Raw genomic sequence first — 24,214 nt, 5'->3', positions numbered from 1 at the left:
GTTTACGGGTGCGCGTTAAAACAATTGCACTTTTGTTGGGGTAGGTGGAGGAGTATTTTCAATATAGTCAAGTAAGTCTCACTTCGAATACAATTTTGTTCATGCCTAACCGTTTAATTTTTCACACTGAACCCAGTCAGCGGCTGTAACGACCTCAATACATGTCGATTGGTTCACTGGCTTATATGAGGGTGTCCATGTCTCCCTGTTTATGTATTACTTCCTTCGACGCAATGTCTCCCGACAACAACCCGTGGGTTATGTGCATTAACATGAACAAGTTGATTGATTATTGACGTGAGTGATTGCCTACATAGGGGTGTGAAATTAATTGGAGCACGGTACATATGACGCAACATTACCTTTAGATAAGCTAAGTGGGAAACTGCTCGCAGCGATATGCATAATGACCACTTTTATACAATACACATTTCCTGTGATAATTGACTGGCATTCTTGAAGCGATTATGGTCTTCTTTGGTGGACTCTGTATAATTACAAAGGACATCAAAGAAATACAGAAACTGTTATGTAACTAAACATCAGAAAAATCCGCATTAAGAAGAATTGATAAAGTTTTCAATTTCTCCCAAACGAAACATGTATATTGTTAGGTTTCTTGATTTATGATCAGAACTTTAGCACTTGTAGATTATCAGCTCTAGCTCATTATAAATGAAACATTTATAATATACAAACTTTCATATGAAACGTTAGTCTTACTTTGCATTTTTGTGTATGTTGATAAAAGTGATAAGTTGATAATGTTGTTCATTATCAATGAAACAGTAGAAATGACATAATATGCAAGCCACGCCCACATTTTACAAGCGTCAAGGTAGGTGCCACTGTCGACGATGTTCCTCGCATAAAGAGACGCAGAACTATAGAACAATTCGTGCAAGGTGGAGTGTTTACTATTTTGACCATATATGGAAGTAAATGTCGTCACTTCACGGGGGAATTCCATTCATTATGCTTGAGGCCCAGTCCAACAGGAAACACCTTTACTGCACCTCAATATGAGATCACTTTATGACGTCACTGACAATACCGCGTGTTTGTTTGATGTCAAGTAATATTACCGGCGAGATGTACATACCAAGACAGTACAAGGGTCATCAATAAATATTTTATATAACATTAGAACGCATCATAGCGATAAAATTCAAATCACCCATGCCACATTCAAGTGAAGTGTGACACTCGGTTGGGCGTGCCATAGTGTCACGTGGCAAGAAGGACCAATCACAGCACGCGTACCAAGTCGCGCACATTGTGCTACCGGAACCTTAGAGAGGGTCCCGAGCCATAATGACAGTTTGAAATTAACAGCGATTTGGAGGAAGGACATACAATTCTGTGAAACTGTGCACATTTGGGATTTGTATTTACTGTGGTGTTGCTTGTTGTTCGTGTATTTGAGTTGTTTGCAGTGTTGATACTTCGCCGGAACTCGCACACCAGTGTCCAAAATGGCGGAAGACTCTTTTGCTGGATTAAGCGCGCAGGAGTTGCGATACCTGGCCATAGACAGAAATATAGTCAATGATCCATCTCTACAAGCGGAGTGGTCAGCGAAAAAGTTAGTATGGATCCCCGACGAGGCACATGGATTCGTGGCATCTGTTGTAAAATCAGAAAAAGGAGACCAGTTCGAAGTAGTGGTGGAAGAAACAGGAAAAAAATCGCTCGTCCACAGAGATGATGTTCAAAAAATGAACCCACCAAAATTTAATAAAGTTGAAGACATGGCCGAATTGACGTGTCTTAACGAAGCATCTGTTCTTCACAATTTGAAGGACAGGTATTACTCAGGCTTGATATATGTAAGTAATATACTCTATGCAAGTTGACACTGAGTCAACATGCAGAACAACACGGTCATGACAATGTTACATTTCAAACAGTTCTGAACTCCTAGGTTACCTGTAATAGTAGGGTGATGATTTTTTATAAAGTTACCGTAATAAAACCTTTATCATATCGCAAAGGTGTACACTGCATGTTGTTGTACCAGTTAAGAACCTAGCAGTAAATTGAGCGTGTCACCCATCCCAAATATCAAAAATTGATGTATGCCGAATACAATGGAAGATTCATAATCATTATGCAGGTTGATCCCAAAACATTTCGTTATGTTATTTATCTATATAGAGATCTACCACATGTTGAAGATACTGCTTTGAAATAATCACTCCAGAAAAGAACAATTCACATGTGATATGTATATATGTTTGATTAAATGTGATGTCACAGATGTATATATATGAGACACATGATACATTGATCATGTAGGGATGAGGTCACTATCAGTGAATCACACCTTGATAGTCAGATATTGATTGAGACTGACCATGCAGTTAAACATCCCTGCAGATGCTGATAACATTCGAGGTTGCTGTCAGGAAGTTGGGCTGCTTCACCTGAAAGTTCAGACTGATTTAAAAAAACCAAGTCTTTTTCTTTTAAACTTGATTTCTCTAGCTCATCAATCCATAATTAATAACAGCTCAAGGAAATGCGTTTGTCATATGGTGCTAGAGTGTTACATTATTAGCATAAGGTACTGAGTTGTGTATGAGATAGAAGTCCTGAAACTGTCTTTTATTATTTTCCCCAACAACCTTATAATTCTACGGATGAAAAAAATAGTACATAACAGATATTCATTAAAATTAATTTAAGTTTAATTAGTAGGTGAACGTGGTGAAGGCGTCATTTTGAAAATATAATCCGATGATGTCATTAGTCATTAAGAGATCTAAAAATAGAACAGTCTGTTTCTCTCCCTTATTCATTGAAAACCCCTATTGAGAGATCCCCTCTTAGGATATTGCAAGCATTTGCCATTGCTAAGCCTGGCGAAATCACAGGCACATGTTCCTTGGTTACTGTCAACCTTATCTCAGGATTGATTGCATTCCTGTTGAGAAATAAGCATCCCTTGTTGAGATTCTTGGGGGGGGGGGGGGGGGGGGGGGGGTCATTTGAGAGATAAAAAGGGGCATTGACCGAACCTGTTGACCAATCCAACAATGGCATTATTGTTGTCATTTGAGTAATTTGATCTGTCCATTCAGTTATGCAACTTTGCAAATTAAGCAAACAGTTTGTTTTCAGTTGAATTTTATGCAGAGTTAAACTTTGCAAAACAAAATATTTAAATGGTATTGAGATCTATTAAAAAAAATGTGTAACCCTTCATTACATTTTTTTAGATTGATTAAAACATTAAGTCTGTTTCTCCTGTTGTTGGCTTGCAAATTAGAACCATTTGCTACATAGTTGCAAGTGTACTAGAATAATCTCACCTTTACTTATTCATAGACACTAACAGGTAAATTGTTTGGACAGTGAACAACATTGAAGTAGGTGTTCTGTTTTGAAGCCACTCAAGGTCATCAATACATGCAATAAGGACAAATGTTCATGCTGACGAAAATGTTTGAAAGAAGATTTAGATAAATTATCCCCGCCCCTAACCACCATCCCCAAAATATGACCAGAATACAAATTGTTAAAATTGTGGGTTTTTTTACATATTAAAATTATTATGATTAATATTCCTTCATTGAGAAAATTTGGTATTGGCTTGCTTGTTGAAGCATAAACAGTGATAAATGTTGAACTTTCATATTATTTTTTAAAATAATGAATGTCGTGTCTTAAAAAATGTTATTGAACACAAATGGAATTTTTTTATTGCAGACATACTCTGGACTTTTTTGTGTGGTTGTGAATCCATATAAAAAACTGCCAATCTATACTGACAAAGTGATAGAATTGTACAAAGGGAAGAAGAGACATGAAGTGCCCCCCCACGTTTTTGCTATTGCTGACACAGCATACAGGAGTATGCTCCAAGGTAAGGCACAACAATAGCCTTAGAATCTACTGTCGCCTCTTGTGGTTAGACATTGGCTGAGCAGAGTCAGTCGTCATTTGTTATGCTTCAGTGACACTTTGATGAATATTAAGCATTTGGTGTCGTATTATGGTTTGTGTCTGTTACGCTTGACTGTACACAGCTGATTGTATGTACACTGCAAGTATGGGTCAACATGCCTCCAGATATCCCTTGCCGTCGGTCATCTTGATAAACATCACTTTTAGTCATCTTTAACATAAATTGCTGGGTTGTATGAGAAGGTATACATCAGTATGAGAAGGTATACATCAAACAGATAATGTATTCACTATTGGTCGAGTAAACATTATGGGCTTGCACTGAAAATATAAAAAATATAATCCAGTAAATTTCTTATCAAAGTCTTGATAGTTGGAAAACTTGGCCATTTAATTGCTTGACTGAAAACTTCAAGGTTTTGTTGCTTCAGTTGTTAGCCTAAGCATGGATATATAAAGCATATACTTAGTTGCATAATCAAACAATCTAATTGTTGTATGCTTGAATCCTGTACAAGGTCAGTAGCATTTGTAAACCTCTGACAAAACTCCAGCAATAACATATGCAGTCATTAGGCTGGGAGAATGGATCTGTTGATACAGGACAGGCGACTGTTGGTGTGGAATTTCAGTGTGAGGCTGTGAGAGTAGGAGTGTAGCAAGTGCTGTTCTCTAGCATTCCTTCACAATGAGGCTAGTGTCCACTATCTCCACAACTCCTGACTCCCTGTAGATACAGGATGGCTGTCAGCTATCGTGTCACTTATTTGGGCCAAGTGGTGAACTTGTAGAATTTGCTTCTACTTTAAAAGAGTTTGGATTCTGGAATGAAAAACATGAATGGTCTTCTTATGTAATAATGTTATTGTACGTGTAGTATGACAGGTATTGTCTTGCATGAATGGGTTACCTCCCCCTAATTATCACACACTCCAAACTGGACTGAAGTGGGCGTGTAGAGTAATTTGGAGAAATTTTGCAAGCTGCTGACAATGACATAAACAGGTATTTTAGACCTGTAATTAGGATTGTACTTACTTCTCACTCAGATGTATAGCATTATATAAGGCAAAACTATTAGAAGAAGATTCACTTTTTCGTTGGATGTTTTACATTTGTAATAATTTTGGAAAGTGGTCTTTATTGGTCAGCCAGTGTTAGAAATAACGGGGAGTCTTTATAATGTTTGGAACTATGGTCATGATAACCCCATAACATTTACCTGAGGGTTATAACAAGACCTCCTTGACATTTTATTTTGATAAACTTAATGTTGCCACCAGTGTCAGTTCATGTTGAAGTGAGGTAGCCCAGTTGTAGGTGTGCTCAGTTGTCATGCACAGTGTATGGGTTCAATTAAAAAAAATGCAATTGACACACAGGAAACTAGTATTATGGTACATATGTTTGTTTGATATCCCATGTAGTGGCAGTTGTTTCCCAGAATCCTGCAGTGCATCATGCAACATGGTGTCTGACTGACATGACGGTCAGTGCCCTATTGTCAGGTAATACTTGCCCATCTTGTTAAGGCTTCAAGCCAATGTGCGGACTTCCTCACCAAATACAACTATCATGTTTGTGGGTTGAGACTCAATCCATCACTTTCAACTTTTGACACATTAGTCTACTCCAGAGGCAACAACCTGTCACTTTCATAGCTCCCTCAGTCTAGCTTACAGTGAATGTTTTTAAAAGGAGTGATTTTTTTGGCTTGGAATGTTATCATGGTTATGGGGGTTTTGATATTCGTAATTCATGCTGGTCATGTATAGGGAATTATGTTTACTTTCCATTTCTAAGTGATAAACACAAGTTATCTAAGTTTAAGTAAATAAAAGTGACTCGGGGTGGAATAGATCTTCAGCAACCCATGCTTGCCATAAAAGACGACTATGCTTGTCGTAACAGGCGACTAATGGGATCGGGTGGTCAAGCTCACTGACTTAGTTGATGATTGTCATCGTATCCCAATTGCGTGGATCAATGCTCATGTCAGTCACTGGATTGTGTGGTCCAGACTCAATTATTTACAGATCGCTGTCATATAGCTTGAATATTGCTGAGTGCGGCGATAAACAACAAACAAACAAACCAGCTCCAATAAAGTGGCATCCTGTATTCAGAAGTAACTTACTTCAAATGAAATGGAATAGATTGTAATTGATAGTAAATAGTACAGTGTTATGATGTGTTAATACATGAAACAAAGAACTTTACCTTGATATGTGTACTTGGAACTTTGTATGATTTGGTATGAAAAACATATGGTCAGTTAATTAGTTTCAAACTCTCTATTTGAGTGTTAGCGAAGAAGAGAAAGTCCAGTACACACAGTTTCCAACCACACCCTAAAACATAAATGCAACTCTTAAGACACTCTGTCTGGGGCATATCTTGAGAGTCATTACGCCACCATGTACTGTGCATAACTGTGATACTCAGAATACAGTTACTCGGAATATAAAAACTACTAATGTAATGCATGTAGCAGGAAAGCCAGCAATGCAGCCATCAGCATGATCAGTAGACTCCGTGTGAGATAGACAGTTACGGTGTCACTGACGACACACGTCAGCCATAATGGAATCATTAGTTTTGGGTTGTTCTGACTTACTGGAATATGAGCAGTTACCTGTCGTTCTCTGCTGTTAGACAGATGTCTAGACTTGTTCTGTGACAAATTATATAGGTTGAATTTAACTGAACTGTGGCAAGCTTGCTGAAATGGTACATAATGTATTGTGACTGTCATGGTCTTTCAGTGTTTGTTTGATGTTAAAATGTTTCAGTTGTCATGGGATTTAGGGGAATGAAATATTTATTTCGTGCGAACTCATACCCCTGAATTTCACAATGACAGTGTTAGGGTAGGCTTGCGATTCAAGCATGGACTTGAGAGATCTTGGTTTGAAGCCCAGTTGTGATATGACTTGACAAATACTTAATGCACACAATAAGAGGCATTCCTTAGTGAACTGATGGAAGATGGGGAATAGCTTATGAAAAAATGGGTTATCAAAGGCAAAGACCTTAACCCTGATTTTACACCTAAACAATCTGGAATTTTTGCTACCATTTAGCCTGTTTAGGATAGGAAAGTTGTCATCAACAACCATTTGCAGTCAGGCACTGCACTATTGTTACAGCTAATAGAAGTTTAATATTATGGCTGATAGATCCTTGTTTTAGACCCATCAGCGTTAATCTAACATAGACCCAGTAAGGGCGAGCATGCAGAGGCATCTCGCTATCTCCTGTGTGTGTAAACATTGACCTGTGCGGTACACAAACAACACTTTTCTCACCAGAGTGGGATGAAAACATCAGCTCATGGGCATGGTGGCTCACAGATACTGATGACCATTAGCTGTGGTTTGTCACGGCATAATATGCAGCAGGGTTGTTTGGTGAAGATAATATACAGGAAATAAGGCATTAAAATTGTTTGGTTTGTTTGGAGAAATATCCCATCATTAAAGGATACTAAAAGAATATATACGTGTGAGTATGCGTGTGTGTGTGTTTCAGATTTTGAGGGACCCTAGATTGAATGATTCAAATACCTCAGATAATACCCCAGGAGCCCCTTGCATTTTGAACACTGTTTTATTCAGCAGATGTAGATTTGGTGGTTTGAAATTTGTGGGTGTTATTGAGTATTCAATGACCAGAAAATTCATTTGGACCCGACACAGTCCTATCACAATAAGGGGGATACTGTGGGGCTTATTTCATCCTATATCCTGCCTCCATGTTCCCTAGCTCTGCTACCCTTGTTTGATCCAGGTGACCTGTCATGGGTGGGCAGAGTATTGGAAGAAAACCTGTTCAGTGGGTCCTGTGTTTATTGTTATCCCTTGTCAAAGCTCCCTAGGGGGTGACTATTTTGGAGACGTCTGGTTGCAGGGTTGGAGCTTTTCCTGCTTTATAGCTAGTTAATAACAGTCAATGTTAGTTGTTGACTGAGGAAATAAGAACTGACTTTGACATCAGTATCACTTGTTTATCAGTATTGTGAAATGCTTATCAGTTTTTGTAAATTTTGAAGTAAATTACCATATGCACATGATTTATAAGCTTAAACATTTTCCTCCTTCAGCAATGTTCAAAAGCCAGGAACCATGTAACTAAATTTAATTTTATGATAAAATGTTTGAACAGGAAAGATCAATATAATCTGTACACATGACGCAATGTAATATGAGCCCTTTACCCTTTGAAGAAAGAAGAACCAACATGTTTGAGTGGACTTTAGTCTTTTAAGTAGCCTCATTGTATACTTCATAGTGCATAATGTTTGCTTTGTCCTTGCCAGTCCTGTCATATTACACCGACACCTGTAGATGGTGTGTCTCTAAAAATGGTGACCCAGACATGTCCTTCACCTGTTAATGTTCCCAAGCAAAGCATGCTCCATATTAAGAGCAGTGCATACTACAGCTTCTCATACTCGTATGTGTATGAATACTTGTCGTAAAAGGCGAATGCTTGTCGTATGAGGCAACTAACGGGATCGGGTGGTCACTCACTGACTTGGTTGATGCATGTACTCGTATCCCAATTGTGTGGATCGATGCTCATGATGTCAATCACTGAATTGTCTGGTCCAGACTCAATTATTTACAGACCCCCGTCATATAGCTGGAATATTGCTGAGTGCGGCATTGAACAACAAACACACCTATGTGTATGAGCTTCACAAATTCACTAAAGTTCATATTTACAAGTAAATTTGCTTCAGGTATGGGTTATATAGTTGTCTGTTACCTGAATTCCTATTTAATGAATTGTTGATTAAAAGTCAATATACCGCCGCCATGGTCTGCCTAGAGAGTGGAAGGTCGGTGGCTCCATCCCCTGGCTGTATCATAAAAAAAGCATTGTTAAAAGAAAGTGCTTGTTGTCTCCCTGCCTAGTGCTTTTCCCATTAAATCCCCTTTCACCTCGCCTGAAAGTTTAGCGACAGATCAACTATTGGATGACATTTGTTTGTTGATCAGTGATTTGAATGATACAGCTTGACCTTTCGACCCCTTTATTCATGAGTTGTAGACTTAAGGCTTAAGAACGGCATGTTATCTATAGAATCACGTTTATTTGTCTTTTTAAGAGTTAACAATCTCAATAAGAATTTGTCAAATTTGTACCATTACTATGTATACTTGGAAGAAAGTAGTTTGTTAGTCAGAAATATGAGATTATTCTGATTTCATAGCAACAAATTTGTTATTAGATAAAACAATACTCTTATGTGTAAACCATATGCATGTAATATTGTGAAACTCAACAATGATTGGACTGAATAATGATTTTAAGTGTATTAACCCTCTTATCTCGAAACACAAACAGTTTTCATCCTGACCATTAAGTTACATCCTATGAAAGTGACCTGTGTTCTGAGCTTGTAGTAAGCCTCAGAACTGGTGGTGTAGGGGTTAAGTAGGCTTAGCTAGACTTTCCTCTATTGCAGATTATCTGCGGCAACATTCCTGTGGTGTAGCTTATCTATTGATGAATAAATGGAGAGTGAACCTATTGTCAACTTGCCATTGAGGTCCTCTCAGCCATTTCGTGATTAGCTATTTTTGCCTTATCAGCTGTCTTTGGATATGATTGTGATCTGTTTACATGGATGAACTTTTAGATGGTCACAACCTTTTCATATAGAATTGATAAAAATATTGACGTTGAGTTTATTCAAGAGTGGAAATAGGTCACAGGTAGACTTTCCTCATTTTGAAACGGTGGAAAGCTTTGATGATGGAGATGAAAAATGCTGTCTTATTTGCTGAGCTGAAAAAAAAACCTGCAAACAGCATGCAGGTATTTGGTGCTGCCTCCTTGCTAAGTGGCCACTGGTGTGTAAAGGATAAGGAATATTTATGTTGAGTAGCTTTGAGGAGTTCAATTAGTCATCCAATGCTAAATAGAATATGCATGAAATGGGTTTTTGATATTTTTGTTGATTGAACTCTTTTGAAGTGTAGTTAATTAAATTATTGATGGTAGTTGATAAAGGAGTAACATTATGTCAGTGTTTCATCATCACGATATCTCAGGCTATTTTTTGTCATCATGACATTTGGAAGCAAACTTTAGAACTGCTTTACCATTAATTAAATAACGTGTTCCAGTTTTGTCATTTTTGTCAGAACATACACAAAATATTCCAGCCAAGGTACTGTCACTTATTCACTTTCAGATAAGTTGGCCCATGTGTGATTCACAATATAGTTGTAATCCTGCTTGGGCTGTAGGGTCCCCAGTATCCCATGCAGGTGGACTGCCTCAGTGGTCTAGTGGAAAGAACGCCTGCCTGAAGGGAGCAAGGTCTGGGTTCGATCCTTGGTTGCGCCATACCAATAAATGTTAAAATCACTCAATGCAATGTCGATAAACAATTACAGGATGAAAGTTATGCAATTGAAAGGGTTACATCTCCAGCCTGCAAAGCAAATTTTTAACGGAATGGATGTTATTTCATGGACTATTTGAAAGTGAAATAACGACAGTCCCTCCTCCACATGTAAATAATGATTTATCTTCTGTCACCTCCAACCACTGTTGTGTTCCATGATAGCACATGTCAATCAGGACTTCCTTTACGCATTGTATACATGTGCATGTGAAAGTGTGTCTGTGCGTATGAGTGTACCGAAAAACCTGGTTTCATGTATGTCGTCCAAACATTTCCTAATAAATTCATTCCAAGGAGATTCAGGCTTTCTTGGACAGAAGCACTTTCCTGTAACAGAACGCCAGAAATATAATTACAACACAATCCCAATATCATTAATTTAAACAGGAGGTTTGTTTGTAGACATCTGTTCTGATAAAGTCACTTGTGACTCCTGTGCCTCATCATTGTGGTTACCGACATCGGACAATCTACACATTCTAAGTGTGGAGTTTCCCAAATCTGTGGATAGAGTATTCTTCCTTTCTTTTCTTTCCTGTACGTTCTTGAAACAACATATTTGCATCTAAAAATGTTTATACACCATGTTTATTCTTGGTTTATGCTGGATTGCTATTTTTATGGCATATTTTTGAGAAGGGTGAGCTGCTTAAAAAAGTGGATGTTATTTCTCGGTCCAGGTGTACGAGATCAGTTTCCCAGTGATTATGATGATAAGGCACTGTCACATTCCAGGATCTGTTAAAGCACCTCCTAGACAGTGTTTTCTGATAAGCCTGAAGGATCAACTTGAATCTTGCAATGATAAACACAGGATTAAATAGACCTGGGTTTCTGAGTCTCTGCATTTTGTTGTGAAGATTAACATCATTCAACATATTCCTATAACAGATTGGTTGTACTTTTGGAAGATAAAAATATGCTCCTGCATCCACAGAAAGCTTGAAGGAAAACAGAGTGCCAACTACACATCCCACTCCCACACCCAAGCCTTTTAACTTAGATGGATCATTTCAGACATAGATTATTTTATACTTTTTGACATGTGACATACATTTCCAAGGGTTTATCTATGCCTGGTCTGATGCTGATATTCAGCTCGAGGTCTGCAGCAAATGTCTGCAGCAAATGTCGGTAAATATTCCCAAATTGTAATCACAAATTTCTCATTTCATGTTAATTAGTAATATCTATACACTCTTATGGCTTTAGACAGGTGACTTGTACATCACTAACCAGGTTAAGCAAATTAACATTTTTCCCCATAATTGCCTGCCAAGGGCAATTAGTTTAGGATCCTAGATAAATCCCAGGTTTCATTGTGCTATATTTTTAGACCAAGATGAATCTTGTTTGAGAAGCATATGATTGTTTTCAACAAGGATCTTGCTATTAACAGAGGAAGGAAGTTTGAGACGTTAAGATGCCAATTAAAATTGAGCAGGAAAGTGGGACAATCAGTGACTACATAATCCCAGCGATAGAAACTAACTGTGTTAGTCCACTTGTCCTTATAATGATAGCATATAGCAAAACGCTTATAAATGGCAAATTTCTACTTGTCATTATGGTACCTTAACTATTGGTCAGTTTGGCAAGGACTATAGGACTAGTGCCAATCTCTAAAGCTGTAATATTGTATTTTTACTTTGACCTGCATACAGCCGTATACGTGTTGTTTGATGCAACTGCATTGAATCTCTTTCAAGGGGGATATAGATACTCTGCACACCACAAGACAACATACTTTTTGTGTCACCACCTCTACTAGCGTTAACCAAACAAGAATGATTACAACAGATGTTAAAATGTGCATCTAACTAACATATTGCCTCTGATGTGGTGGTTCAGTAGTAGTGCAGCACATTGCATATGGCTTGGTGCCAGCCAAGTGCAGTAATTGGTTGATAACAGGAAGGATGTACCACTGCAGGATGTCATGAAGGTTGCCCTGTAGCACTGTGTGGGAAGGTTAGATCAATTGCTCAATGATCAATACATTTATGTACCTGCTTGATCTAGTCTGGCATTCCAGGGTAGTAGCATGCACTGTTGAGAAGAGTTGTATAGGAGTATTAGGACATTGCTCAAGCCTGCCCTTATGAATACAAGTAGATCATATGATTTACAATAGAAGTGTACTTTACATATCTGCGTCAATACATTCTAGGATGTATCGATAGGAATATCGATAGGTGGGAAGGTTTAAGATATGTCTTCAACATGTCCTACTGATGAATCATACAGGAGAATGATACAGGATAGTGCGGACTGTTAGTGTGTTATGAAGGTTGGTGTAGTTAGTTGTGTGGTTACACTTTCGGACAATCTAATCAGTTTCATGAGGAGTGTCCTGTGACATGTTTACTTTGTTCTTATTTGAGTTTCTCAGAGATACTTCGAAAGATGTTAGGATCTTTATGGATACGATATATATCTATGTATGGCATGTGTGGCATCTTATGTTCATTAGTTTGTGGATCTGCTAACCCAAATAATTAGAAAAATGGTAAGCATTGAAATCTGCGTGAGGATGTAAGTCTCCAAGCCTATATTTCTGTTGAAAAACTTAACAGCCCCACAAATGATGAAAACAAGTGTTTGAATGGCTTTATTATTCATTATCAATCTTTGTTGCTCTATGTGTGAAGTTATTTCAACCTTAAAGGCAGAATGAATCCCAGATAGTTGATGTCCTGCTCTACACCAGGACATCTTGTATTGAGGTCAGAGTGGGAGAACAGCTAAAGGATAGTTCATTGTTTCATTAGTTGTGAGACACACCCATTTTGTCATCAGTTGACAGAGAATCGCCAATGTTTACAAACAGTTAAGCGGTCAGGAATGATTTCTTTTGATGTTTTGCTTCATTTATGCTGGGTCAGACAACTTTCTTTTTCCCATCCTATTGAAGCTGATTGTGAGGTATGACTGGCCAGAGATCAGTTTAGGGCATTTTTATTGGAATTTACTTAAAACATTTAATAAGCTGGTGTTTTGAATGGAAAATAAATCAGAATTAAACAAAATTTAAAACCTTTTAATACAAAAGGGTTACTTTATTGAATGGCATGTACTATTTTTATCAAGAATTGTCTCTTGTCAACATGTTCTGAAATGTTGAAAAGGCCAGACCAATTTCCAAAGTCTTTTAAGGGAGGTTGTTTTTGCCAAGAGACAAGAGTAAAATAAAGAAAAAAGATGAAATGAGAAATACATTGTTGTCATGTGTTGTGATTTGCAGTTTCCTTTATGAAAGACAACTTGTTTTCTGAAACTTAACAAATATCCCAACATTTATTTTGATAAAGCATATTTTCATTTTAATACTATATTTATTCAATTTCATGTTTACTTTTGCAAATATAAGTTCTGTAAAACAAAGTGTTGCTGAATAAACCTATTTTGTTTTATTTCAACTCAGTTGTGAAGCCACAAATATATACATACATGTATGTGATCGACTGGAAGATAGACTTACTCAAACATAGATTTCATAATGTAAGCCATGAGTTCCTGGATGTTACTCCAGAACATCAGTCATATCTATTCTTGTTATAACTCCCGATCTGGTTCATATTTTCCCCCTTCAAATAGTAGCCAGACATATCACGCAGCAGCCGATCACTGTGGCTATTCTGGGGGCCCACATGACTGGAAGGGGGAGAGGGAGTGAGGGGAGTCGTGGGTAGGAGGGAGTACACTTCAGCGAGTGACTCAGTTGACCTTCTTCCAGTGCTCCACTAACCATTGTTTCTCTTTGAAAGAGAATTGTAAATACCTGTATTGTTTGTGGTGAATTTCCCAGCCAATTGAATAGATCTGCCAGGCAATATTGAGCCACAACTGTTGGCTCTTGTGGAATCACTGGCCGTTATGATCCGTCTGCAGACTGGTCTGGGTCGGACTCGCAGTCACCATTGAAATGGTAGCAAGGGCAACATTCTGTGTTTGTGATTTGGGTGATGTTTGAAATTCTTCCCATTTGAAAAAAGTTAAGAGTTGGTGAAGAATTTCCAGTTCGCTAAAAAACATTTTGTGATTTGTGTGAGTGGTGTTGTAGTAGACACAGCCACTATTCCGTTTGTTCAAGACTAGATGATCTTGAGGACTTACTGTTTTCTCCTTTTTGTTACATAAATACTAAAAAACAAAGCTGTAAGCTAGTTTGACATGAGTTACAATTCATGTTGTCAATCCCAATATTGTCCCTATAATTATCCTTACATATGTTACCTACATGAAGGTTATATTTATAATGGATTGTGCTGCAAAGACCCAGATTGAGTGAAAAATTGGTTTAATGCCATTGGATAATGTACTTGATGACAGCACTTGGTAAGCACAGTGAACTTGCACTAAACTTCTGACATTTCGGAAAAAGCAGTAGCACTCATCGTATAATTCAGAGCCACGTTGCAGATGTTAGACAAGAATGTGGTAGAAATTATTTGGTTCTCAGGACTTACTTGATTTGTAGGGATTCTGGAGTTTTGCTATTTTTTGTTTCAGAATTTGATATTTGGATGAAAATCACACACTTTTTTGTGTTTGGAAGATTTTTGGGATTGGGCCAGAATTGATGAGTCCAGTAATCAGATTCACAGTGTTTACATTTAGTCTGGAGTAGTAGAAACTCATCAGAGGTTTCCTCTCACGTAGAATGAGAAATCCATTTTATCACTGCTTTTGAAATTCAAAGAGCAGTACTTTAAGAAGTTGTATTGGCCAGCTGCAGATCCTCAGACTGCTATATATCAACCTTCACATGGTTCTCTTCAGCTTGTTCCTGAGTCAGGCATTGGGGAAATAGGGGCCGTATGTACTGGGGTAGATACTTTGTTGCAGAATAAAGGAACAAGTGAGTGAATGTTTTTCACCACAGTCAGCATATTTCAGCTATCTCATAGCCTATGTAATGTATTGAGTCTGGGCTGGGCAAACTTATGGCTGACAGCATGAACAACATGCTGACCCACAGACACATTTTAACCAAGGATGTGATTGTTCTTACACCAAGTGTGAAGTGATGGAACTTAATCTGCCCACACTGAAATAATCTGCATTGAATAAATGTGATAATGATAATAATTGATATTCATAGCAATGACAGCTCTGATGGTTATATCTTGCTAAAGTGATAAAAATAATCATGCATTTTATTTTCTGCACATTGTTTCTTCTGAGGGAATAAATGTTTTTTGTTTCCACTGTACAGGATGAAGGCACATCTTTATGTTCAAACACAATGAAAGTCTCACAATCAAAAACCATTTATAGACTAGGTGTGTATTTCCAAGAATTATCCAGGCTGTTTTTACAAACCAAAAGGTTTTCTGACTAAAAGGAACAGCATTAGCACCACTGAGAGGGATATATTTTGGTTATACTGCTAGTGGGCTTTAGGTAGTTGTCAAGAGGCAAACAGTGAGCTGAGTTCCATGTCTTCAAATTTGGCTTCATATTAGAGTGGACTGTGTCAACAGGGATGTATAACATGTATAGCACTCATTGTGGACACTGGAATCAGATCCAGATTCAAGACCAACATAGTCAGCATAGTTCACCACATGATATATAGTGTGGCCCTACAGCTCTGAGAGGGCTTGCATTGTTACAGTATCATGGGGTATAAAACTGTATGGAGGTTGTTGATGGAAAGGAGGGGATGTAATGTTTAGTATTGTACAATGTGTGGATGGATGTTGAGGGGGGGTTGAAGTGAGATATAGTGTATAGTGTCCTTTTTACTGTGTGGAGGGTGAGACTGCAGAAGGGGGTGGGGTTGGGGGCGTAGAGTGCAATATTTGGAGATAATTTGTTATAACTGTATGTGGAGTTCAAAATTTGCATGTCTGCTATTCTGAGATTACTAAATTTCAGGAAAGACTGCCAAACACTTTTGACATTAGGTAGACCAGGGTTAAAATCTTCTTGTATTTTAGTGCCAATGTTGCCATTAAAATATTAATGGCACTGGTAAAGCGGCTCCCAGTGCCTGAAGGGCACACTAAGAAATCATATTTAACATCAATATATGTGAAAATCTTTACTATGTCAAACAAATACATGCAGCAAGCACCTGCTTCACGTGACAAGACCATTTGTCAATAATGAGGAGTTTTGTGTATCTGAATAGTTTTTCTTGTCTGTCTCTTTTGATTAGTATTAAACAGCATTTGATTTATATATTTGAAAGCCCTAAGCAAACTCAGCTGAAAATAAGCCTTGATGCCAATCACTGGTTTGTCTGGCATTAATCAAGCTGAACTGAAAATGTTAAAACTTTGGTGATTTGATGTGAGCTTGACATTGATTTGACAGAAAAAAGGAGAAAAGCTTTCCAGTGTTAATATTAAGAATGAAACTCTAGAGGTCCTTGTTTTATATTCAAATACCGTAGCAAAAACCATAAGTACTGTAGGATCTCCCTTTATTACGAACACTCCTTTCATACATGTTTTCAAAGAACTAATGCTATGCTAATATTTCCTGCAAGTTCCCAAGAAAGTGAGTGTCCTATGTCCTACATCAGACAAGCAGCTCTGTCTGTCTATATTCATGTCGTCAGCAGTTTCAAATCTGACCTTTGTATGTGAAATCCCACAAGACTTCTGAGAGAAAGAACCCATTCAGACAGTGTTGAGAGGAGGAGACTGTTTCACATATTTTAGATTAGACACATACTTGATCTGTGCTTGGAGACCCAGTAATACTCAACTGATAGTAGACCAGTGATAGACATTTCATGGGTCGTGGAACCACCTTCAGCAGCATCCCTGGGTTAATGAGGACGACTTTGTTGCCATGTGGAATACTTGTATAATTGTGTAGATATGTTTCTTGTTTCAACAGAATATGAGATTAAAACTCTCAGTTGTGATCGAAACCTACATCTCCAATCAAATATTAGCATGTAACATTTGTTCAGTATTTTGTAAAACTTGCTAGACAGACCGAGTTTAAATGTTACTTCAAAACATGAAAAGTATGATTTTCTTGTCGGTGTTCAAGCTAAGGGGTTTGCTGCTATAGTATTTTAGTCAAGCGGCTCCAAAAGTCTTTGATTTCAAATTTAAGATTATGACAAGTATCCATGACTTTCAAACTTTCATATGACATTGTTTAAGTTATAAAAATTAAGACTCACAACCGAGATAAGTTGTCAGACTGACCTCGCCGACTTCCTTTGTTTGCCTGTCATGACCTGCCATATTGGACCCCATATTTCACAGAAGCCAGACTTAGTATTTGGCACTGGTCCTATAGCCAGAACCTAATGCTCATTAGTACCCATATAAATAGCATTCATTTTTACCTATTTTTAAGTTGTGTGTGTGGAGTACCGTGTGTGTAGTCATTTTGATCAAATCAATTGCTGTGTTTGTAAGATCATTAGTGCTGGGATAGGCTTGCAATGAATTTGCTGATGCAGCAATAAACGTAGTTCACAATCTCGCTCATATTACACTTCAAGAATGCGATATGCACATATTTGAAGATAGTCCATACCTCTTTCTATTCAGTGGATCCAGGGGCGGTGGGGTAGCCTAGTGGTTAAAGCGTTTGATTTGTCACGCCGAAGACCCAGGTTTGATTCCCATCATGGTTACAATGTGGGAACCCTATTTCTGGTGTCCCCCGCTTGTAGCTGGAATATTGCTACAAGCGGCATAAAACCATACTCACTCACTTCAGTGGATCCAGATGTGATGTAGAATAGATGATCAGTTAAAAGCATAACCAAGCTAAAGAGACACCAGCATCCAATGTTACACAAAAACTGACAAATGCTTGTGAGTAGAACGAGCTCAGTTTGGCCAAGGGAAATGTTCATGGGATTGCACATGTGCCAGTATCTTGTCTCTACTATTCATCCTCCTTGGCCTAGTCCACAGTAACTGTATGACATATTCAGTTGTAGTGTGAACGATAGCTTGCGACAGCAATGTTCAACTGACAGAGTAGTACAACAGTAATCCAGTTTGTCTGTGTAAATATTGATGTATGTCACAAGCTGTTGCAGCAAATGCATGATAGTTTCATGACAACAATGCTGGTTAAATGTACTGGCAGGTAAGCAGGTGACTTCATCTAGACCTGTGTTCAGGTTACTGCCTTGCATTATCAGCCGCCTTCTTGCACTTCTCTGTGTGGCTCAGCCTAAAGGGGTGTAATGTTCTCCTTCTCAGCTTCGTTAAACAGGATATGGGAGGTCGAGGACTCTTTCCTCATAACATTTATGATTCCTCAAGTTTGTTGCCAAAACAATCTCCTGTTTTCATGCAACTTGATAAAAAAAATGTTAAGTTCTTATTCAATTTAATGTTTATGGTTTCCATTTCAAATAGATTTTATGATGGTGCAAGTAGCCTGCTGACAATCAATGTGCGAGTTCCTTTTTCACAGGTGTTGCCATGGGACTAACATACATTTGCTGCATCAGATAAACGAAATGAATCCCTATGATTCTTTAATGACTGTATTGTTGTATGTCAGATCATTCTTTTTCTTGATATTGCTTATTTGATTTGAACCTGTCTGACTGACGTAAGAAAAATGGAACCATCTATTTAGGATTGTTACAAGCAATAAATATATATTTTTGATTTGATGGCAGTGGATTCCATGTCAATGTTTTACACAACAGTGAAAACATCTGATACACGGTGATACTTTCAGCTTCAATATTCAACCATTATGAATCATTGAAGCATGTCAACAGCATCATAAAATCTATTTAAAATGGAAGCCATAAATGCCATAAATATCAAATGAGAAGGTCTATGTCATTCCTCTATAGACTATCCAGAATGCACAAATGAAACACTGAGGTATGACACAAAATATTGTCGTGTTAGCCATGCATGCAGACGAGAAACAATTAACGTGTCCCAGATACTTCAGCAGGCATGTATGCCAGGTGTGCAACTGAGGTAACGAGCTCACACACCTTGGCGCCTGCAGCCATACAACATGCACTGCACACTGGTGAGTGTGCAACGGTTCCCTCCCATTTGGCTTCACACAACACTGGGTCAACATGCTGGAGTATTTTGCATCCATGTGGGATGCTTATGTTTGCAACTCTTTAAAAAATTGCCCCATCATCTGAATAAATAAATAAAATAAATATGACATTTCTAAGTGGATACAGATTTCATGGAACAATTTGGCAATTTAGAGAGATATTCTTTTTCCAGATGCTGTGCATTTGTTAGTAATGTTGCAGAGGTTGCTAGATGCATCTGAACAACAAATGACACAATGATTGAAGCTGATGCATATTTCGAAGATGAAAAAATATAATAAATAAACAGCACCAGGTTGATAACATTATCACCCTTTCCTGATCAGAAGTGTATGCAATTTTCATAAGTCATCCACATGGTAGACACAGAGATATTTTTTGTATCTGGACACAGGTTTGAAATTGATATGCAGTAAATGGGTGTTTCGTGTGTAATATAGCTCTTTCCAAGAACATATAAAGGCCATTGACATTCTGATGTATATCCTATAAATAAATGTGTTTATCACAATATCATTTTGTTTAGCCTGCAAGAGTAAACAATCTATTGTCTTTCAGAAAAAAGGTATTTGACCTGAGAATATGTTTGATATAGATGTCGAAAACTTAGGCAGTAATTTTGTTATTGGAAGCAAAAATGCCATTTTAGAAAGGAGAAAAAAAAGGGGGGGAAAATGTGATCTGAATTTAAGTCCTTGGGGCACTTGGTTCCTATTTCTCAAGTGCTGACAGCCATCAGTTTGTTTTCCCCACTCCTCCTGAAACATGGAAATGGAGTTAGCTCATGCAGGCTCCATCCCTTTGCAACCCTTCACTGAATAATTAGAAGTAATATGATCTTTGTTTGAACCTCGGAACAGATCAGATAAAACTTTAATGAACTAAAGGAAAGAACCCCACTGCAAAATTTGTCTGGGTCAAAATATGTCTTCAGTACTGTCTTAGGTGCAGAATTTCAGAAAAGTTTACTAAGTGCTTGTGTTTGTGGTGATATGTGTACTTCAAGGCAATAAACTCCATGACAACCAAGTATATTTAGTATATTGGTAAATGAGGACAACAGAAGCAGTGCACCTATAAATCTCCTATGTCCTTGCCGTCACTCTGGTTCCATGGTTACAAGTGGTGTTATTCAGCTGATATCCTTCCTATGGTGACACTGGTCCTACTGTAAATCTTATCACAGTGTCAACAGGAGGAACCCTGCTGGTGACAGCTGGCATTTCAGGCCTTTGAGTCATCTCATCACTTGACAGTTCACTACCCCCATACAAGGTGGGCTAGGTCTATATTTCCTTCCCTCTGCCAAGGAAGTACACAAGTGTCACTTTAATTTACATGCCTGCAGGTCAAGGCAGGTCCAGCAAGGGAGTGAGTGAATGTTGTCTAAAACTGCATACAGCAATATTCCATCAATATCACATTAGCTTTCGATAGAGTAATAGTCTTGACCAGGCAAACCATTAACTGATAAGCATGATCTATAGCATGCAGTCATCCAAGACATAGATCCTGACCACTAATCTGAATTTCAGTTGACTCTTATGACAAAGTTTAGGCCCTGAGGACCTTTTCTGACACAGCATTCTCAAAGGATGGATGAATAGTGTGAGGTGTTGAAACAGAAGAGTTCTTGACCCAGGGTTTGGCTGAAGGTATGGGCAGGCCCACATTATTTGGGTAGGATGACACGTTATCAAACAAGTATCAGCCTGACCACCTGAGCTGTCAGTCAGCTCTAAGGCATGAGGAACTGGGGACCTAGTGGAGCAGTGGTCTGTAGCGCATCTGTGCAGTTACATCTCATACCCTGGCTTTGAAATAACCATGAGCCTGCTAAGTGACTTCACATGAGTGACCCGTTAAGATTCCGGGGTAGAATAGGTCTTCAGCAACCCATGCTTGTCGTAAAAGGTGACTATGCTTGTCAGAGGCGACTAACGGGATCGGGTGGTCAGGCTCGCTGACTTGGTTGATGCATGTCATCAATCCCAAATGCGTGGATTGATACTCATGGTATTAATCACTGGATTGTCTGGTCCAGACTCGATTATTTACAGACCGCCGTCATATAGCTGTAATATTGCTGAGTGCGGCGTTAAACAACAAACCAAACCAACCAATCACGTGAGTGAGTGAGTTAGGTTTTATGCCGCTTTTAACAGTATTCCAGTTATATCACGGTGTGTCAGCTTAATCATGTTAATGTGGGAGGAAAGCCCGAAGTGATGCAGGTCTCAGATGTTTACCTCTTCGGTGAAACCCACGGGCACGGGTATGGTGCTGACAAACCTAGAAACATAATCAGGCGAAGCAGCATTCGAACCCACAATCATAGGTTTCTGGTGTGTCCAAGTGACGCAACTCTGCACAGCTAATCGCCGCGCCTTAGACGACCGGGCAACCCGTGCCCCCTCAAATGAGGGAGTGAGTGAGTATGGTTTTACGCCGCTTTTACTCCAGAAATGGGCTTCACACAGTGTACTCATGTCAGGAATCGAACCTGGGTCTTCTTCGCTTTAACCACTAGGCTACCCGACCGCCCAACTTCACATGAACAACTATGCATGTCATCACATCCCAATTGCGTGGATCCATGCTCATGATGTCAATCACTGGATTGTCCGGTCCAGACTCGATTATTTATAGACCGCCATCATATAGCTTGAATATTGCTGAGTGCGGCTTTAAACAACAAACAAACAAACAAACAACATGAACAACTACTAGAACTAGTAAGTTATGATTGTGATTTTCCTTCTTGCCTGCTTTTAAATGATCCCTGGCCTGTCAACAACTTACCTGTGCTTTGCCTGGTATGAGATGGTCGAGAATATTGTCCTGCAACACCATGTCATTGGTCGGTGCATATATTCAGTATGCGTTTATTCTTATTCTTCTCTTTGAACTTTAAGAACTATATCTGTTGCCATTGTACAGTTGAAGTCGTTAAACTTGAACAATATCTCTATGAACCCTTTTCCCAGTGCTCATAAATGACTCAGATGTGTAGTTGTGTATAAATGTTGAATTCTGTTTTTCTTCTTTGAAAAGCCAAATGTGAATCCTGTTGAAGGTCTCCATTGTTCCCCATGAATAGATGTCTGGACTTGTTATCGAGGCATGACTGATTATGATATTCACAAAATGGGGGCATGGAAGTTTGAGGTCAGGTTTACTGAGGGTAAAAATAGGACTCTACCCTCATCTTTCAGGTAAAACTTTTTCAATAAATGAAGAAAAACAAGTTCACTGAGGACAGTCGGTTGAAAATTTAGGAGTAAGATGTTGCGTGATGACATAACTGTGTAGATTATTTACTTATTCCCTTGACAAACTTTGGCCAGCACTGCACACTACTCAAATGCTTTTAAGACAAACAGGTTTAGCCACCTGAGGTTAGAACGAAATACCACCGTTGTGTTTGTGGCGACAGCTTTCAGTAAAGGCCTGGATGACATGCACTTATATTAAATGGTTGATTTCATGATTCATGCTCGGCGGAGCGTGCAAACATCTTGAAGGCTAAGTCCGCATATCCTGTTTATTTCAATGGTGGTAGGGTAGTGGATGGTTGGACTCTATTCAGCAACTGGGAGTGCGCTCATTGTCTGATATGTTTTGTATACCTTCTGTTACTACTTACATGCTCTGGTTCTTTTCAGTAAAACCATACCTTATATAGCATTAAGTTAGACGTGAGTCACTGCATGAGGTGATCTATTAGACTTTTATTGTCAGACGAAAAGCTTCGTGCAGGAAGTTCACACTGTGACACATTCTCAAAATTATTTTTTTAATGAAATAATTCCTGTCAGTTACATATAGGGGATTGTCTGGTTAACATGGCTGAGTGTTAATTTTATCCAGAAGGGAGGTTGAATGATCTTCTGGGCCTGGGGACAATGGTTTGACATTTCTTCACATTTTGACATGGACCGCCTCTGTGGTCTAGTGGTAGAGTGTCCATCCGGAGAGCGGAAGGTCCGGGGTTCGATCCCCGACCGCGTCATACCAAAAGACGTTAAAAGATGGTACTTGTTGTTACCCTGTCTGGTGCTCATCATTAAATGGCAAAAACAAGTACTGGTCGGCTCGGAGTCAGTATACTGTGTCTGAGTTGAGTATTCATATTAAACTGCGACATGGTATCTCAGTGAGCTAGCACTATAAATCGGCATCAGTCCGGAATAGTACAAGCAGACACACACACACGTGCAAGCATGTCGCTATATAAGTGCAATAACCTTGGGACGCGACGTTAAACCCAAATTCACCTCACCTTATCCAGAAGGGAGGTTGAATGATCTTCTGGGCCTGGGGACATTGGTTTGACGTTTCTTCACATTTTGACATAGATAAATGGCAAGCTATCAATGCAGATTTGCTAGACATGGCAACAGAGTCACAATTTTCGTTTGAATGATTGCATCCGGAAATAGAACTCGCACTACTCAACACCAAAGCTTACATATATATGAATGGAATATATTTGAGTTTATCTGTATTGGATGAAGTAAATCCACTGAAGGAAGTGATACATAACTTTGTACATCTTAATGGCCAAACAAGCCTATCATAATGATTAGCTTAATGGGAACATATACTGGAGTGGTGAGTGGTTTGTGAGACGTGTCTATTCCCCACTGAGTAGCCGGTGTGCGTGACTACATGTGTGTAGTGGGGCGTAATGGATTGCCTGCCTTCACTGTGGTAAGAGAAATTGGGGTTGGATTTATTGTCAATTACTTCTCCTGTTTGTACAAAGCAGATTTTATTCTGAAAATAATCGATTGAAGTTGAGCCAATTAATTTTAGATATCAGCATGTAACACAAATGTTTAAAGTTTAAC

The 24,214-nt window shown here is 38.6% G+C and overlaps 1 protein-coding gene across 8 annotated transcripts in view; it reads left to right on the top strand.

Moving 5' to 3' along the window:
- Positions 1–1,252: 1,252 nt before the first annotated feature.
- The window catches only part of LOC124132763 (myosin heavy chain, non-muscle-like), a 73,560-nt gene continuing 50,598 nt past the window's right edge, over positions 1,253–24,214 (top strand). For all 8 annotated transcript variants that reach the window (XM_046496872.2, XM_046496871.2, XM_046496873.2 and 5 more), the window contains exons 1-2: positions 1,253–1,829; positions 3,712–3,868. In XM_046496872.2, the coding sequence (XP_046352828.1) occupies positions 1,476–1,829; positions 3,712–3,868 (511 nt within the window). In that variant the 5' untranslated portion in view covers positions 1,253–1,475. The remainder of the gene's footprint in view (positions 1,830–3,711; positions 3,869–24,214) is intronic.

Source organism: Haliotis rufescens, unplaced genomic scaffold (assembly GCF_023055435.1).
Source record: "Haliotis rufescens isolate VD_foot unplaced genomic scaffold, xgHalRufe1.0.p SCAF_11, whole genome shotgun sequence".
In the NCBI taxonomy this organism is placed as follows: domain Eukaryota; kingdom Metazoa; phylum Mollusca; class Gastropoda; order Lepetellida; family Haliotidae; genus Haliotis; species Haliotis rufescens.
This window is presented reverse-complemented; position numbering and strand designations above follow the sequence as displayed.